Raw genomic sequence first — 18,249 nt, forward strand, 5'->3', positions numbered from 1 at the left:
CAAAAAAGTAAGTTACAGGAAAGAAAATCATAAGGAAGAGAAAACACATTTATAGCACTATACTGTGTTTATCAAAAAAAAAAAAAATCCATATAGGAGCACCTGGGTGGCTCAGTCAGTTAAGCCTCTGGCCTTCGGTTCACATCATGATCTCAGGGTCCTGGTTTGAGCCCTGCATCGGGCTCCCTGCTCAGCGGGGAGTCTGCTTGTCCTTCTGCCTCTGCCCCTCCCCTCTGCTTTCTCTCTCTCTCTCTCAAATAAATAAATAAAAGATCTTTTTAAAAACTCCACATATAATCTACCTACGCAGTTCAAACCTGTGTTGTTCAAGGGTCAACTGTAATTAAAACACTTTACCTGTAAGATTTAACTAGTTACATTTTTAGGCACCTAATGATATAGACTCAAAATAAGTAAAATAAAACAAACAAAAAACCTGACAGAAATATCAAGAGAAATAGACAAATCCACAATTAGAGATGATGGCTGCAATAGTATTCCCCATTTCACATGCTCTTAAAATGTGACTTTGACACTTCCTTTCATACAGAGGTAGGCTCTAAGTCCCTTCCACGTAAAATTGCATGGGACTGTTTCAGCTAATAATGTACAGATGAAATGATGCTATGTGACCTTTGAGGCTAAGTCATAAAAAGCAAGGTCGTTTTGCCCTGCTTGCTGGAACACTCACCCTTGAAGAATTCAGTATTGTGTAACCATTTTGACTCCCCAGAGCCTGCCATTTTGTAAGGAAGCCCAAACTAGCCTACATGAGTAACCACATAGAGAACACTGAGATAATAGTAAGAGAAAGATTTGTGACTAGCTCCCAGCTGTACCAACCAGAACCCCCATCACTCTGCTATTGTCTGTCAGAAACTATACAGAAGCCCTAACCCAGAACTACCCAGTTGAGACTGTCTCTAATACCTTATCCACAGTAACTGTGAGAAATAATACAACGATTACTGTTTTGAGTCACTACGTTATATAGCATAAGATAATTGGGACAGGGGTGCCTGGGTGGTACAGTCAGTTAAGTGTCCAACTCTTGGTTTCAGCTCAGGTCATGATCTCAGGGTCAAGTTTAAGCCCTGAACTGGGCTCCGCACTCAGCACTGAGGCTGCTTGAGATTCTCTCTCCCTCTCCATATGCCCCTCCCCCTGCAAATAATCTTTAAAAAAAAAAAAAGATAACTGGAACAGGCATATAAGTATCTACAAAAAACCTACAGCAAACAACATACTTAATGCTGAAATGTTAAAAGCTTTCCCTTTGAGATCAAAGATGTCAGTATTACCATTTCTATCAAAAATTGCACTGAGGGTCCTATGCTATAGAATAAGGCATGTAAAAGAAATAAAAGTTAGAATGTTGGAAAGAATGAAGCAAAACTGTCATTTTTTGCAGATGACCTGACTGTGAATGTAGAAAAATCTAAAGGAAACCAGAAATAAATTATGATTAATATTCTATAATTTTACAGATACAAAAATATATAAATGTAACATAAAAATATGTCCCTCTAATCTTCCAAAAATATATTTTTTAAAGATATATGCAAGAACAAAAAAAAGAAAAAGGAAGAAGTACCTTGGAATAAACTAACAGAAATGTTAGAACTCTACAGAGAAAATTATAAAATTTTACTGCAGGCAATTAAAGAAGGTATATGTATACTTTGTTCATGGATTAAAAGATTCACTACTTTAAAAATATCAATTTGTCCCAAATTGACTTATAACTTCAATGAAATCCCAATTAAAATCACAAAAGGTTATTTTTCTGAAACTTGACAAGCTGCTTCCAATATCCATATAGAAATGTGAAGGACAAGAAGGAAAGATTTGCTCTAGTTGACAGCAAAACTTTTCACAAAGCTATAGTAATTAAGACTGTATGGTAATGGTGCAAAAAACACAAATAGACAGGGGCGCCTGGGTGGCTCAGTTGGTTAAGCGACTGCCTTCGGCTCAGGTCATGATCCTGGAGTCCCGGGATCGAGTCCCGCATCGGGCTTCCTGCTCAGCAGGGAGTCTGCTTCTCCCTCTGACCCTCTTCCCTTTCGTGCTTTCTATCTCTCGTTCTCTCTCTCTCTCTCAAATAAATAAATAAAATCTTAAAAAAAAAAAAAAAACACAAATAGACAAAAGACATGGAGAACACAGAAATAACATATGTGAATAATATACGTCAGTACCATGACAGGAGTGGCACAATATTAACGATATACTTTTCAATTAAATCTGTGACAAGCGAGTGCTCATTTGGGAAAAAAAATGAAATTGGGCCATTATCTCACACCATCCACAAAAATTAACTGCAAGCAGATTAAAAACCTAATTCTGAAAAACTATATACCTTTTATCTATAAAAATATCATCATAACCTCAAAGTGAAGAAGGATTTCCTAAAGAAGAATAATGATTAATCATAAAGGAATAGGCTGATAAAATTTAACTATCTTTAGGGGTGCCTGGGTGGCTCAGTTGTTAAGTGTCTGCCTTCGGCTCAGGTCATGATCCCAGGGTCCTGGGATCGAGCCCTGCATCGTGCTCCCTTCTCCACGGGAAGCCTGCTTCTCCCTCTCCCACTCCCCCTGCTTGTGTTCCCTCTCTCGCTGTGTCTCTCTCTGTCAAATAAACAAATAAAATCTTTAAAAAAAAAATTTATCTTTAAATTAGGATTCCTGCTCATGATAGGAAATATATGATAAAGAAATACATGATAAACACATGATAAAATAAAAAGATAATGCCGCAGAGGTAGAAAATGTATTTGTAATACTGTATATAACCCCAGAGGTAGAAAATGTATTTGTAATACTGATAAGAGGATTATCATTAATTCATTTTTTTTAACTCCTATACAGATCAGTAAGAAAAAGACATCAACCCAATAGAAAAATGGGCAAAAGTCTTGAACAAGTACTTCACAAGAGGATATCCAAAATGGGCATTTAAAAAACCCTCATTAATAACCAAGAAAATGCAAATAAAAGCCAAGAAGTCATTATACACCCACCAGATTAGCACAATTTAAAATGACTGACATATTGACACACAGTAATTAAAATAGCAAAAAGCGAAAAAATAAATAAAATGACTGACTTATCAAGGATTGGCAAGAATGCAGAGCAACAGGGACTTTCATGCACTTTCGTCAGGAGTGTGAACTGGTACAATCAGCTTGGAGAACATTTTGACATTATTGACTCAAGTTGCAGATGTGCATAGGTTAGGAGTCAACCATTCCACTTCTTTTCTTTTTATTTTTAAGATTTTATTTATCTATTTGACATAGAGAGACAGGGAGAGAGGGAACAGAAGCAGGGGGAGCTGGAGAGGGAGAAACAGTTCCCCCGCTGAGCAGGGAGCCCAACATGGGGCTCAATCCCAGGACCCCAGGATCATGACCTGAGCCGAAGGCAGACGTTCAACAACTGAACCACCCAGGCACCCTCACCATTCCACTTCTTCATATACCTCCCAGAGAAATTCATGCCACAAGTGCCATTTTTAGATTAAATTGTGTCCCCTTAAAATTCATATCTTGAAGCCCTAACCCCCATGTGACTATATTTGGAGATAAGGCTTTAAAGAGGTAATTAAAGTTAAATGAGGTCATAAGGATGGGACCCAATCCAATAGGACTGATGTCCCTCTAAGACAGAGACACCAGGAGTGTGCACATACAAAGTAAAGGCCACATCAGGACACAGCAAGATGGCAGCTATCTACACACCAGGGAAAGAACTTTCACCAGAAACCAACCCTGTTGACACCTTGATCTTGGACTTTTTTGCCTCCAGAACTGTGAGAAAACTCATTCCTGTTGTTTAAGCCCTACCTCCCCCACTCCCGCCCCCGTCTGTGGTATTTTGTTATGGAAACACTAATACATGTGCACTGAGATCCAACCCTAAGTATGTTCAGAACAGTATTCTCTTTCCAGAACATTCAAAAATAGCAAAACTAATTCATGCAAAACGTAACTGAGGAACGCATATTAGAATAATTACAAAGAAAGCAAGAAGAAAAAGTATTATTACAAAAGTCAGAATAGTGGGTAAGGAGATTCTGTTGACTCCATCTCATGACCGAGGTAATGATTGCACAGGTTAGTATTCATTCAACTATACATTCATGTATGATGCCTTTTTCCCTACATATTAGATCATATTTCACAATTTTAAAATGTTTAAAAACTATAGCATATCATAAACTAAGTATAAGCAAACCCAACGATATTCTGATTTTTCCTATTATGATTGGGTTAATGCTTTCATTGTACTTCAATATTTTGTTTTTCTCTTTTTGTGAACGTCCCTGATTATTGATGCTGTACACATGTGCTTAGTCAGCCTAATGAATAATTTAGTGATAGATGCCAGCATCTTTCCAGGCCTGGTAGAGAAAAAGCCATGTGAGGTCCTCACCCTCAAGGAACTGACAGTCTGATTTAACTTCCTTAAATCCAAACATGTCCTCATAATCCAATTAATACCACCTGTTGTATAGGATTGCTCTAAGAACTAAATGCCTGGCTTAAAACATCTGTTTATTGAACTAGCAACTGTTCACAAAAGGTAGTTCTGTTCCACATTCCCAAGAAGGAAAGGCAGGTTTTATGTTTCTAGTTCCACCACAGGAAAACCCGTATATTTCTATGGATATCAAATTGTATTCTTCCTTCCACTCACAGCTTTTATCGATCCAAGCTAAAAATGAAAACTTAAAACAAGATCAGAAGTGTAGGGCCTAAAAGCCAAATCTGGCCCATCTTTTATTTATGTAAATAAAGTTTTATTAGCACACAATCACAGCAATTCATTTACATATCATAATACAGTGGCAGAGCTGAATAGTTCCAACAAAGATGGTCTGGTCCAAAAGCCTAAATATTTACTATCTGGTTTTTTTACCAAAAAAGCTTACCAATTCCTGGTAGGGCTTTATCGTTTCAGAAGACATAAAGTATTTATTTAATGTCAATTGCTAAGCACACACTTTTACTATTATTACATTATTTTAATGAACAACTGAATGAATAATATAATATCTCTATTAAGAAGTCTTTACCCAGTGTAAGCAGGAAACACAGTGTGTGTGGAAACTGACATGTATTCTTAGATCAATTTATAATTCTATAGCATTTTCACATCTTCCATCAAAGCTATATGTACTTTTCATCACATACCTTCACAGGAATTTTCTTGTCAAAATCAGGGAAGTGAATTATTTTATTTAGTTTGGATACATACAGTATCATTATGGTAGCTGCCATCTAAAAAAAAGGGGGGAGAGGGAGAAACTTCAGCAAAATATCTGGAAAAACTGAGGTACAAAGTCATCAGAAGAAAATACATTCATCAAAAAGAAAATATTATCCAAAAAATCCATTTTCTAGGTTCCAAATAATAACTATTTCTTAGAATATTAAAATTGTTTTTCTTGCCAATGTATAAATTCCATCAGAACCATAAACAAAAAGTATAAGATCAAATAGACTCACACATATACATATTATCTCAAGGGGCTCAAGGAACAGTGACAGAGGGGAAAAAAGAAATGGTGTCCCCAAAACTGGCCAGAGTGACCAGTCAGTGAGGCCACTCCTTGATTCTGGACCATACTTTCGAGCATACGGTCACCTTCCCACATAGAGACTAGGGGTACTGTGAGGGGGCAAACTCCACATACAAACATGCTTTCTGTAACGTCCAATATTCCTATAATACAGAAGACAAATTAAGAGAAAAAGTTTTAAAGGGGATTTATTTTTCTCTTCAATCTAGCCAGTCCTGCAAAAATCTCATTCAAACCCTATTAATCTGGAGTACATCAAGTGTATTAGAAATATTCCAGATTATTATTATGAAATAAAAAATCTTAATATAATCTTCTTATGCAAATTTTAGAACTTACTCAATTTTCTCCATATTATGATGCAAAAATTTAAGAACTCCTTCGACATATTATCATCCTAAACCTTGAGCCTAATGAGTTTACAAATGTAATACTTATGATAGATTAATATAACAGGAGCCCATCTTGAATTATAATTATAGTTTATATTTATAACTTACTTTGTAATACTTACAGAAATATACTAACACTTACTTAAAATATTCTGCAACTCAGACTTTTTAAATTAGGCCTGCTGCTCTCTTCCCCCACAAATTGTATATCAGAAAGGCTTTACTTTGAGTACAAGCCAGTGAATTTATTTGCCTTGGGGATTACTAAGGGCACATTATCACATGTGATCTTTTAAAGTACTCTTTTCTACCTATTTCACATTGAAACATTAAGATAATATATTTTTGACCTTAAGGAAATATATTATTTATTTTTTTCCCTAAAATGATGTTGCAAAGAGTGACTTATCAGCAAAACATTTAACCAGAATGTTTAATCATATAAATGACATCCTTTCCAATATTCAAAATTAAAAATTAACAGATACAGTTTTCCTAATTTTACATTTTTCTCCCTATATATTAAAGCAAAACCAAAAAAAAAAAAAAGGTGCCTTTGGTGCCTGTTCCCACTTGCCTACTAGAAAGCACCAGCATGTGATCAAGAGAGTAAACAAGCCACGAATTAATATTAATGGAAAATTTCAGAAGCAGCCAAATGGGGTTAGTCTGAAAGCTTATCCAACCTCGTCTTTTTTTTTTTTTAAAGATTTTATTTATTTATTTGACAGAGAGAGACACAGCGAGAGAGGGAACACAAGCAGGGGGAGTGGAAGAGGGAGAAGCAGGCTTCCCGCCGAGCAGGGAGCCCGACGTGGGGCTCGATCCCAGGACCCTGGGACCATGACCTGAGCCAAAGGCAGACGCTTAACGACTGAGCCACCCAGGTGCTCCCAACCTCGTCTTTATACTTGAGAACAAAAAAAATCACAAACTGCAGGAAGCAAAATGCAAACATGTTTAGTTAGACCCATAGAGAGTTTTGTAAAAATTGGAATGTGTTGCCAGCATTTACAAATTTGATGTAAAATTTCAAAACACCTGCTTCTCTTGAAACACCTCTAGAGTTTTGATAATAAGGGTGTAGTGAGCTCAGTCTCATCCCCCAGCCCTTTTCCTCTCCGCACAGTGGCTTGAACTGAGTACCAACGGCACACTTCCACTGGAGCAGCTGTGCTCCTGGTCCCAACCCAGCCTCCAACACATTCATTTGTTGCCCACCAGGCCTTGGAGGCTGTCAGTCTTCTGGCCCCTTGTTTTAGGGTAATTAAATTCAATTAAGGAAGTTGAAACAAGTAGTTGTTTTTTTTTTTCCTTCAAAGACAACTGTTCCTAAAGTATAGAAAGACATAAGATGTGTGTCAATATTTCATGCTGTTTCACCAAAAGTACCATGATCCTCTGGTCCTCTGCCCACTGAATAAATTTGTAAACCATGGTCTTAAACAAAAGCACTTAAAATTTGATCATGTATGATGACAACTAATTAAGCAGTTAATTTTTCTTTTTCACTTACCTGTCCAATTCCAAGAAAAATTGGTGATGGGAATCTGTTTAAAAACACAGAATAACAAACAATTTTAACAACTGATAAAAGTCTGCAGTCTATAATACATAATGTCAGGAGTTATTAAAAAATCTTAAGACCAACCATGATCCCAGGGTCCTAGGATTGAGCCCTGCATCAGGCTCCCTGTTCAGTAGGGAGCCTGCTTCTCTCTCTCCCTCTGGCCCTTCCCCCCGACTCATGCTCTCCCTCTCTCTCAAATAAATAAATAAAATCTTTAAATAATAATAATATACCCAGGAACAAATCTAATAAAGACTAATTAACAATTACAACTGATGAGAAAAAAAAACCTTGTGATTCTTGCCTATATGTTAATATATAATCTTTTGAGCTTTTACAAGATGTAAAAATAATATATAACCCTGTAAAAACTGTTCATTATCTGGAGCTCTTTCTTCCCTGTGAAAAGCATGTTTCCCCAGGCAGCTGTCCTAACTTGGGCTCGAATAAAACTTTTTTACTTTTAGAGATTCTAAAAGTCTTGTTCATTTTGCATTGACACAATGGATGAGAACAGAGATGAAGACAGATACACACATACATGACAAAGATGACAGTGCAGAGCACTGAGGGAAAGATAGTCTTTCAACAAGTGGCACCAGGTAATGTAGATCCACAATCCTGACCCACACTTCACACCATATTTAACAAGGCAGCACATACACCTTGCTCACTGCCCAAATCTACACTGGCTCCCAGTCATTCTCTCAGGCTACTAAAATGGAGGGAAACACCCCCCCACACACACACACACAGCCTTCCCCGAGCCCTCAATCTGTATGTCAGAAGGAAACGGACCTATTTCAGCTAGGGCAAGAAGAGAATAAAGAATGGACTTACCTTATCAAAGAAAATAGGAAGGAATACTCCTGGACATTACCACCAGGAGAATAAAATTAATTCCAAGGGGTGGAGGCCAGTTGTGCCACCCAGATACCCCCTTCTGGACGGAGCATTCATTCCCCAGTTGCCCAAGAGCATCCTGAGCTGAAGAAAGCTGCCTTCATCGCAAATACCTTCCCTGTGAGCATCCTGCATTCTGATATCTGGTTTGTGCAAAGGTGTAAAGGCCAGGGCCCCCACCCCAATTTAGAAGTCTGGTGGGCCATCCCAGCTCCAGAGCCCCTGGGATCAGGCTTTGTTGTGCTTGCAGTACAGCCAAACCCTACCTCCCTCACTCCACCATGGGAGTGGATCCTAACAGCTCCCCCCACTATACTTCCTCCGCATCTCAGAGTCTGCTTGCCAGAGAATATAACCAGTCACATCAAATGAAACCACAAGACAGCAACATAAACAAACAGTAAAACAACAAGAAAAAGCTTACGGAGGACAGACAAAGAGACCAGGTGAGAGGAAAATGTAATACATGAGAAGGAACTCAATAAAGAGAGAAAATGATTCAAAGATAAAAAGCAAATTTATTGACATGAGAAAAATAAATAGACTAAATCTTCAGATCTAAAAGCACACTGTTAAAGAATGTTTGACATAAGTAAAGCAGTAGCCATGAAATCCATAAAATAACTACCTGACAATGGAATCCACCAATTAGGTGTCAAATCAAAACAATGAATTTAGGAATGGAGACATTGTGGTAAAAGGGCTGTTACTGATTACTATATCCATTCAAATATAGAACAGATGCAAACAGCTGTGGGATTCTAATTACACAACAGGATGCTACATTATAAAACAAGATATGGAGGGGAGGGGAGACAGGAAGAAGCATGCAAAGTATCTTCACCCTTCATAGCAGGGAGGCCTTACATTGAAATGTGTTTACAATTGAAATGTGTTTACAAAATAAACATGATGAGATCAACTATTTTTTAAAAGATTTTATTTATGAGAGAGAGAGAGAAAGAAAGAGCATGAGCAGAGGGAGAGAGATAGGCAGACACCCCCCCCCCCCCCCCCCCCCCCCCCCGTTGAGTGGGAAGCCAATGCGAGGCTCCATCCCAGGACCCTGTGATCATGACCTGAGCTGAAGGCAGACGCTTAATCGCTTAATCGCTTAATCGACTGAGCCACCCAGGCGCCCAGATGAGATCAACTTCTTAATGTTTTTCATGACCTCTTCATCTTAGAGGGATCTTTTAAGAAATACTAAAACTTATAGTAAAGAAATCAATATTTGAAATTCAGTTAAAACTAAATTTCATACATATGTGCAACTTGCAATTCCCACCTTCAAATGCAGCCAGCATGACAAACAATGGGACAGCCCCGGATACGATACAAAGTGAGTTCACAGGGTCGGCTATGCAGCAGTCTTGCCAAAACGGTTTAATCTGGATGTTATCAAGCTCTTAGATCTAAATTTCAGTTGGGAAATAAGCTAAGCAAGCCTTCAAAACATGAATCAGACAATCCATAACGTGGGACATTTTATAAAATACCTGGCCCAGGCTTTTCAAAAAGTCAATATCATGGGGAAGAAATAGGATGAGGAGCTTTTCTAGATTAAAATAAACTATAAAGGCATAACTCTATGCATTTCATGAAGCCTGATTGGATCTTGATTTAAATGTTTGAAACAACCATAAAAATATCTTGGGACAACTGGGATGATTATACATTTGGTATTAGATTACTTTAGGAAATCATTAAAGTTTGTTAAAAGCAAAAATGATACTATGCAGGAGACTATCCCTATTTCAGGAGAGACATGTTAAAATATTTTGGAGTGCAGTATCATGTTTGCAACTTACTTTCAATGGTTTCTGGAAGGGCAAGAAGCAAATATGATAAAATGTTCATTATTCAGTGATGTGTATACGGGTATTCATTGTACTCTGCCTTCCATTTTTCTGTATGCTTGAAACTTTTCAACATGAAAAGTGCTAGGGGTGGGGAGCACCTAGGTGATACTTAAAAAACTAATTAATTAAAGACCTTCTTTCCAATGTCCACAACAGCCAAAATATGGAAAGAGCCCAGATGTCCATCGACAGATAACGGATAAAGATGTGGCGTGTGTGTATATATATATATATATATATATATATATATATATGATCTTGGGCCACTCTGCACACAGCGGGGAGTCGGCTTGAGATTCTTTCCTTCTGCCCCTCCCCCTGTTCACACACACGCTTGAGCTCTCTCTCTCAAATCTTTTTTAAAAAGTAAATCTATACATCTTTATAGTATTTCTTAAAATCTCACCTTTTTTCTTTTGTTTGAATTCTTTGTAATGATCATGGCAGAATGACTTTTCTTGAAAAAAAAAAAGAGAGAGAGAGAGGCACCTAGCTAGCTCAGTCAGTGGATGAAGTGACTCTTGATCTCGGGGTCGTGAGTTCAAGCCCCATATCGGGCACAGAGTTTACTTTAAAAAAAAATTGTTTTAATAGATATTTCAAGATATTGATTCTAGGTAGTGGGAATATAGATAATTATTATTGTCTTCTTTGTACATTTCTGTGTTTAAATAACCTCCAATTTTTTAACTGAATTCTTGTACAAGTGAATGTGAGGAAGTGAAGACTATGAAGACTTCTGAAGTCAGACTCTGAAAGGAACAGAGCAATGAGGGTCCATGAGGGATCAAGTATGGGTTATTTTCCCTTGAGATCCTATGGTCCTAGGATTGAACCCCGCAATGTTGAGATACCTGAACATGTTTTCAAGGGCTGGAGGATGCTGAAGCAGAATAGAGGAGGAGGTCGAAGAAGCTGGAGGAGCAGAGCTGCAGAAGAGGAGAGCTGGACCTTCCACGGGGACAAAAGGCTCCCTACATCCTAGCAGCAAGGGCAAGTTGGGAGCCTCTTTAACGGTTTCTACTTTCTCAATAGTATCAGAGATGGGGAGTGGAGGATAGGGGTGTGGGAGGGTTCAGGAGGAAGGAGAAAGTGGGAAGGAGTCGCTTCTGAGATGAGGAAAGCAAGCCCCCAGAAGAAACTAGTAGGTAGGAAGGAGAGCCAGTTGAGCTTTGTGATCATCATTTTAAAGTCAACCCTGTCAGCTCAGAAGTGGGTTTCCTCCCACGACAGTTTGTGCTGCTCCGTGTGAAGGGGGGAGGCAAGTGGTAGGCTGTGCCTGACAAGTGCCAGCCCCACTGGGCCTGGGAAAGGACTCGCAGGGTTGGATGTGCAGACACAAGCTGGAGGCGGCTCGGGGCGTGGGCACCTGGCAGGTCATGCCGAGCACACGGCCCTGGGAATGACTGCAGGAAGCGGGGCCACACTGGCTGAGTGGGTTCCTTGGTGGATCCTGAAGTCCCCAAGGTTGACGCCAGTCCAGGTGGAAAGGAAGACTGGAACTCTTTGTTACGTGAGTGACAGGAGCTCCAGAGCCACCGCAGAGGACCATAAGGAGTGGTAAGTCTGGACAGTGGGGAGGCAAGAGGACCCACCCACAACTCCTGGCCAGATCCAGGGTGAGACCAAGATCCAACTGCATCCAGGGCCAAGGGAGCAGTGTCTTCAGGAGAGAGCAGGTTTTCATCAGATTAAGAGAAAATTACGAGTTGTTTTTGTTTTTAATACAGACTTTCTAGTTCCCACCACTGGAGACTCAATTCAGTAGCTTTTATAAAAACCTCTCCAAATAATTCACATTCCCGGGCAGGTTTGGAAACCACTCTGTTAAATGATCCCCAAAGTCCTGGGATGCATAAAGAAGTAGACATACAGCAAATGCTTGTTGAACTAAATACAACTAAGCTCTATATTTTTATTAAGCACCGTTAGTAAATTCTTGCATGTCACAATGGCAACCAAAAAAGCCCACTCCAGACCACCTGCACAACCTTCATGAATCTGATTCCAAAGACCTACTAGGGTAACCAACTGGCCACAGATTCTTGGATGACCTTCCTTTTCCCTCTCACCTTAACAGGGTCTGAGAGTTCACATCCTTCAAAGACCTCTCTGTCCGTCCAATCAGATAAATCTAGCATTTACAATGAACCAGAGAAGTCTAACAAAGAACAAAGACCACCCATCGGTCTTGTACCCCAAACAGAAACAATCTGTTCAAAACGGAAGAGAAAAAAACATCCTTTGAGCTACATTCCCATGACCCTGTGGATTAGGTAATTATTGAAATGTCCTTCCTTCTGTTCTACAACACAACATTCTATCTTCAAATAGCTAATGTTTGGATCAGATTTCTAAGGTTTATTGTTGCAACGAAATTAACCCAACCCTCTTCCCCTCAAAAATGTGCTCCTAAAACATTTTGAGATTAGAGAACAAACAATGTTATTTGAACAGGGTTCTCCAACTGTATATTACATTACGGAAATGTAAAATGTTTACTTCTAAGGATTGAAAGAGTTTTGTCTTGCAGAGACAAAAACTCCATTTCCTCCTTCAATCACGGAACTCAAAATTTTAAAGATGGAAAGACTAGAGCATGAGATAGATGTCTCATACAATAATAATTCTTCCCAGTTGGATACTGCCCTTCATCTTCGAAGCCCTTAACCAGTGTTTACTGGTCCCTGTTTCCAACAAGACACATGTTTTTGGAGGCAGTGAACTGCCATGGCCAGGGAGCACACAGCTCACTCAAGTGCAGAAAATCGAGACTGACCTTCAAACTTCATCCAACGTAACTGTCAACCACTCCCAAACAAGCCTCTTAATACCATTTTCTTGTTTCTTATCACAGATGGCTTAAGTTTTCTTTTTCTTTCATGAGTTTGCATTGTATGTGTTAAATGATACAGGTTTAGGTATATGTTCATTCTAATTTCTTTGAGGCATTTGTGTTTTCCATGGACACCAGCAAGCATGCTTGCAACACACGGGTAGAAACCTTGTAGGTCTGTAGGATCACCAAAAAATATCCCAAATCTCTCTCTTCCTCCTTATCTGCTGCTACCCCTCACTCCAGTCCCAAGCCATCTCAGAATTATCTAGAAAGCAGCAATTGCTTCCTAGCTCCTCTCCCTGATTCCAATGCCATCAGTTCACCAACCACCCACCAGCCAAAAAAATCTTTTTTTTTTAATTTGTGCCTGTTCTCTACTTAGTTTATTTTTACTTTTTTTTTTTTAGATTTTATTTATTTATTTGACAGTGAGAGAGACAGTGAGAGAGGGAACACAAGCAGGGGGAGTGGGAGAGGGAGAAGCAGGCTTCCCGCCGAGCCGGGAGCCCGATGCGGGGCTCGATCCCAGGACCCCGGGATCATGACCTGAGCCGAAGTCAGACGCTTAACGACTGAGCCACCCAGGAGCCCCCAAAGAAATCTTCTTAATGCCACAAATTATGTCATGTCACTCCTTATGCTAAAACCTTCTAAGGGACTCCCAAATGCATTTAGACTAAAATTAAAACTACTTAGCATGGTTTCCCTGCTTCCACCCTGGTCCCCCAATATCTGCTCTCAACACAGCAGCCAAAGGGATTTAATTTAGTTCATGTTACTCCCCTGCTCAGCACCTTCTAATGGCTCCTATCTCCCTCAGAGCCTCCACGGTGGCTTCACAGTCCCTACACGATCTAGCAATCCATTACCCTGGGACCTCATCCAGTACCATTCCCACCCAAACACCTTTCTCTTTCATGTTTGCAATGTTCTTCCCTCATTTCCCTCGCCTCACTCATCTCTTGGCTCAAATGTCACCTCCTCAGTGAAGCTTCACTGATCACGGGACACAGCAAACTCTTTCCCATGCCCACACTCCCCAACTTCCTTTCCTGCCTTACTTTTTCCTCCTGACCACACAACTGCATCTGACATAATATAAATTCCACCAGTTTATTTACTGATTCACTAGAAAGTTCCATGTAAGCTCTAGGAGGATGGATATTTGCTCCATGACATTTGGGATTTTGATCTGCTTCATTCACTCTGTTATCCCAAGTGCCTGGAACAGTGCCTGGCACCCAAAAGGTGCTTAATAAATATTATTGAATGAAGGAAGGAACTGATGCTGCCTTCCCTGCCTCCCTATCATCTCTACCTTCTTCCACTTGCTCATTGGGTTCCTCCAGCAGACCAAACTCATGTCCCCCTTCGTCACAGCCCCTTCAGTTTGGAATGCTCTAGTGCCAACCACTCAGCCCCAGGCACTCTCATACCATACCTGAAATCACCCTGCTTATTCATGAACCCACTTCTTTCTGTCTCTACCACTGGTGTGGAATCTCCAGAGCAGGGGCTCTGTGCTGATCACAGCCGCTTCCCTGGTGCCTGCAATGGGCTTGGCTCATAGCAGGTGCTCAGTAACCATCTGTTGGAGGTGTAACCAGCCAAGCTCATGTGGGTCTCAGCTTTCTCAAGTATAAAATAAGAAAGCTGAAGATACTCTCTGAGGTCTCTTTTAGGCTCTTTATAGAACTATGATTTCACAGTCTTGTCAGAGAGCCCTCACTATGTGCAGCTCCTGCAAAGCTCTGGGAGGTAATTAAGGCGGTTGTAATTATCCAGCTTTTGCATCTGAGAAAACTGCTGACTATGGGGGGTCTGGCCCAACAGGCACAGCTCTCAGATGGTGTAGCTGGATCTAAATCCACAGTGCTTTCAGTGCTGCTATAAGGATAGCAGAATTAAACAGGAATTTCTAGTCCTTATAAATAGGCTCAAGGAGCCACAAATCTGGCTTACTGCACACTAATCCAAAAAGTACATCATGTGAACTTCTCATTGTTTTCCACGAACACACTGGTAATTTGAGAATGAAAGATCAAACAATGCACGTCCCGCCTCAGGACTCCTCTGATTGTGGAACATCGAGATCTGCGTAAAGAACTATTCGCCTTTGAAGTTCACATTCGGATCACTTGTTTGAGCTCGCCGGTACGTCTGAAAACTTTGGGGTGTAGCTCTACAAGCACAGCTACGCCGTGTCTTGCAGTAGCTGTAAGCAGTGGTGAGGTGTGTCCGCTTTTGCCGATAGTAAAACGACTCTGTTGGGTTGCGGTTTGTTTTAGAAGCCTGCGAAGGTCCTGGCTCCGTGAAATCAGCAGGGACACTCCGCGCTCTCTGTCCGGGCCAGAACGCCGAGCCGGGCGCGGCAAAGTGCTTGGAGGGCAGGGGCAGCCCCGCCGCGCCCCCACCCCCGGGACCTCGCGCGGCACCGTGAGCGGGAAGTTCCCGGGACCGGGCATCGCCGAGCAGCCGGGCGCCCCGCGGCCCCCGCCCGGCCCCCCGGCGTCCTCCTCACCGGTAGGTGGTCAGCAGCGCCTTGTTAACCAGCACGATGAGGAAGGAGCAGGTCCCGTAAAAGAGCGCCGACAGCAGCTTGGCCACCCGGGAGGGCAGCCGCGCGGAGGCGGAGTCCCGGTCCGCGCCCTCGGCCTGGCCGCCCGCCGTCATGTCCCGCGGCCGCCCGCCGCCCGCCGCCCGCCGCCCGCCGCCGCGCTCCAGCCCGCCCCGCCCCAGTTCCGTCCCCGCCCGCGGCTGGCCCGCGAGAGGGCGCGGCCGAGACAGGAAGGGCCGCGGCCGCCCCGAGTGCGCGCCCCGGGAAAGCGCCCTGCGGCTGCGGCGCGGACGGGTGCGGGCGGCTTGAGCTGGCGCTCGCCAGTCCGCGGGGCTAAGCACCTCCTTCCCGCTGACGGACGGCAGAAACGGGGTTGGGAGAGTAAAGCCGCCCTTCCGCCTTCCCAACTGCCCTTCTGGGGCTGCTGTTTAGCTTGAGCATTTGTTTTGCCCTTTTTTCCCTACACTTTTTAACGTATAATTTACGTAAAAGGAAATGCTGGTTTCACAAGCCCACAGTTTATTGTTTTGACAAATGTGTACCCCCTTGTAACCACCCAAATCAACACATTTCCATCACCTCAAGTAGTGCCCTTTGTGCCCCACTGAAGGCAATCCCATCTCATTCTGATTTCTATTGCCGAATTAGATTTGCCTCTTCTAGAACGTCATATAAATTTCATGTGTGTGCTCTGTCAAGGCTTTTACTGTTTACTACGGCTTTTGCCACCCCCCCCCTTGTTATTTCTTTAAATTGCAGAGTAGGACCACAGTTTATCCATTCACCAGTTGATGGGGATGTTGGTTGTTCCCGGTTAGGGCTTTTATATAAAATGCTTCCATGAACCTTAATGTACAAGTTCTTGTGTGAACGTGTGTTCATTTCTCTCCAGTTAATACGTAGGAGGAACAAGGGTTAAGGTGGGTGCAGAGCCTCAACTCTTTTCTTGCCTCTAGGTGCTTTATGGCTGGTTCTCTCTTTAACGTCAAGGCCCATTGTTTTTCTAAGCCAAGTGCAACTAGCTTCAGTGTTTGTTGTGAAGGAGAGCCTCCCAGAACTGCCTACTCTGACCACACTCTACCTGATGTAGCTTTTTTTTCAAATAAGTGTCCCCTATTTTCATTCTCAATAATTAACTTTAAAAATCTGAAGTTTTCGCTTTTTTGAAAAGCTAAAGATTTCAAATTAAAGAAATGTTTGAGCCTAACTATTGATGCCATACAATTGTTTTTCTGTTGTAGGCACTGAACAACCAGGAATTTTCAACACTGATAAGAACTAAAGCAGAACTTTTACAAATAACTAGCTCTAAAAAAGCCAGAAAGAGTCCACATTACCCAAAATAAAAAAGCAAACACACGTTAAGACCATTTTAAAATAAAAAATGGGGCGCCTGGGTGGCTCAGTTGTGAAGCGTCTGCCTTCAGCTCAGGTCATGATCCCAGGGTCCTGGGATCGAGCCCCACATCGCGCTCCCTGCTCCGCGGGAAGCCTGCTTCTCCCTCTCCCACTCTCCCTGCTTGTGTTCCCTCTCTCGCTGTGTCTCTCTCTGTCAAATAAACAAAATCTTTAAAAAAAAAAAAAAAGAAAGAAAGAAAATGGGGCGCCTGGGTGGCTCAGTAGGTTAAGCAGCTGATTCTTCATCTCAGCTCAGGTCTTGATCTCAAGAGTCTTCAGTTCAAGCCCTGCCCAGCATGGAGCCTACTTAAAAATAAATAAATAAATGAAATGAAATAGAAAATGAAGTCATGTTCCAGTTGAACCAAAAACTCTGAACTTGAAATCATTTTGGATAATTTCCTTTAAAAAGATCAATTTAGTTTCCAGTGAGTCTCCAAATAAGTTTTGGCTGCAAAACAGTAAACTCACTTTTAATAACAGCCTTAACCACATTTGGATTTAATTTGCTTCTACAACATACATACTTCCAGGATCTGAAGTGGCTGTCAAAATCTCATCCTGTTTAAAGAACAACTCACACTGAAGAGTTGCATGTGAAATTCTTTTGCTCAAAGCCTAGACAGGCTGAACCTTGCCTATTGCAAGTATATGACTAAAGCTAAATAACTAATGACAAAAATTAAACCAACTTGCTTGACTCTTAAAAAAATAAACAGGCCCTGAGTGGCTTCTCAGGGAGATGACCACATTCAACACATCCTGAATATAAGTGAAATAAAATCCCAGTTCCTGATCACCCTTACCATGAGGCCTGGAACAGAGCTGGCAATACTTATCCACACCAGTGTATTTTTAACACTGTAACAATGAACCAGAGGGGGAAGTTAAATTAATATGTACAATCTAAATGGCCATAATTTTAAAGTAAGAAAAAGCAATTCACACTATGGTTTCTACCATGCTAAACAGATGCCTGAGGAGACACTGGAAATGAAATATAAAACGCACCAAATAACAATATGGGAGGATGTAGGGCTGTAGGTGACACTTCTACCTTTTCAATTTTTTTATATTATGGTTATCATATTGTTGATAGGAAGACAAAGTAAAAAAGGGTTCAAGAATGAACATATAGG

General features: G+C 41.2%; 1 protein-coding gene and 1 long non-coding RNA gene across 3 annotated transcripts in view; one reads left to right on the top strand and one right to left on the bottom strand.

Annotated features, from left to right (window-relative positions):
* LOC141370598 (uncharacterized) overlaps positions 1-11,306 on the top strand; it is a 63,936-nt gene extending 52,630 nt beyond the window's left edge. The window contains exon 3 of the long non-coding RNA XR_012374765.1: positions 11,188-11,306. This is a non-coding gene — a long non-coding RNA (uncharacterized lncRNA). The remainder of the gene's footprint in view (positions 1-11,187) is intronic.
* Positions 1-15,863, bottom strand: part of SLC35D2 (solute carrier family 35 member D2) — a 50,898-nt gene extending 35,035 nt beyond the window's left edge. Inside the window, exons 1-3 of one of the 2 annotated variants that reach the window (XM_025851662.2) lie at positions 15,677-15,863; positions 7,498-7,531; positions 5,201-5,287 (exon numbers count right to left, since the gene is read on the bottom strand). In XM_025851662.2, the coding sequence (XP_025707447.1) occupies positions 5,201-5,287; positions 7,498-7,531; positions 15,677-15,828 (273 nt within the window). In that variant the 5' untranslated portion in view covers positions 15,829-15,863. Of the gene's footprint in view, positions 1-5,200; positions 5,288-7,497; positions 7,532-14,596; positions 15,556-15,676 lie in introns of those variants that run through there. The other variant, XM_025851663.2, reaches the window with a different exon arrangement.
* Between the last annotated feature and the right edge of the window lie 2,386 nt (positions 15,864-18,249).

This window comes from Callorhinus ursinus, unplaced genomic scaffold (genome assembly GCF_003265705.2).
Source record: "Callorhinus ursinus isolate GAN/ISIS: 27379988/994484 unplaced genomic scaffold, GSC_fseal_2.0 scaffold39, whole genome shotgun sequence".
Classification (NCBI taxonomy): domain Eukaryota; kingdom Metazoa; phylum Chordata; class Mammalia; order Carnivora; family Otariidae; genus Callorhinus; species Callorhinus ursinus.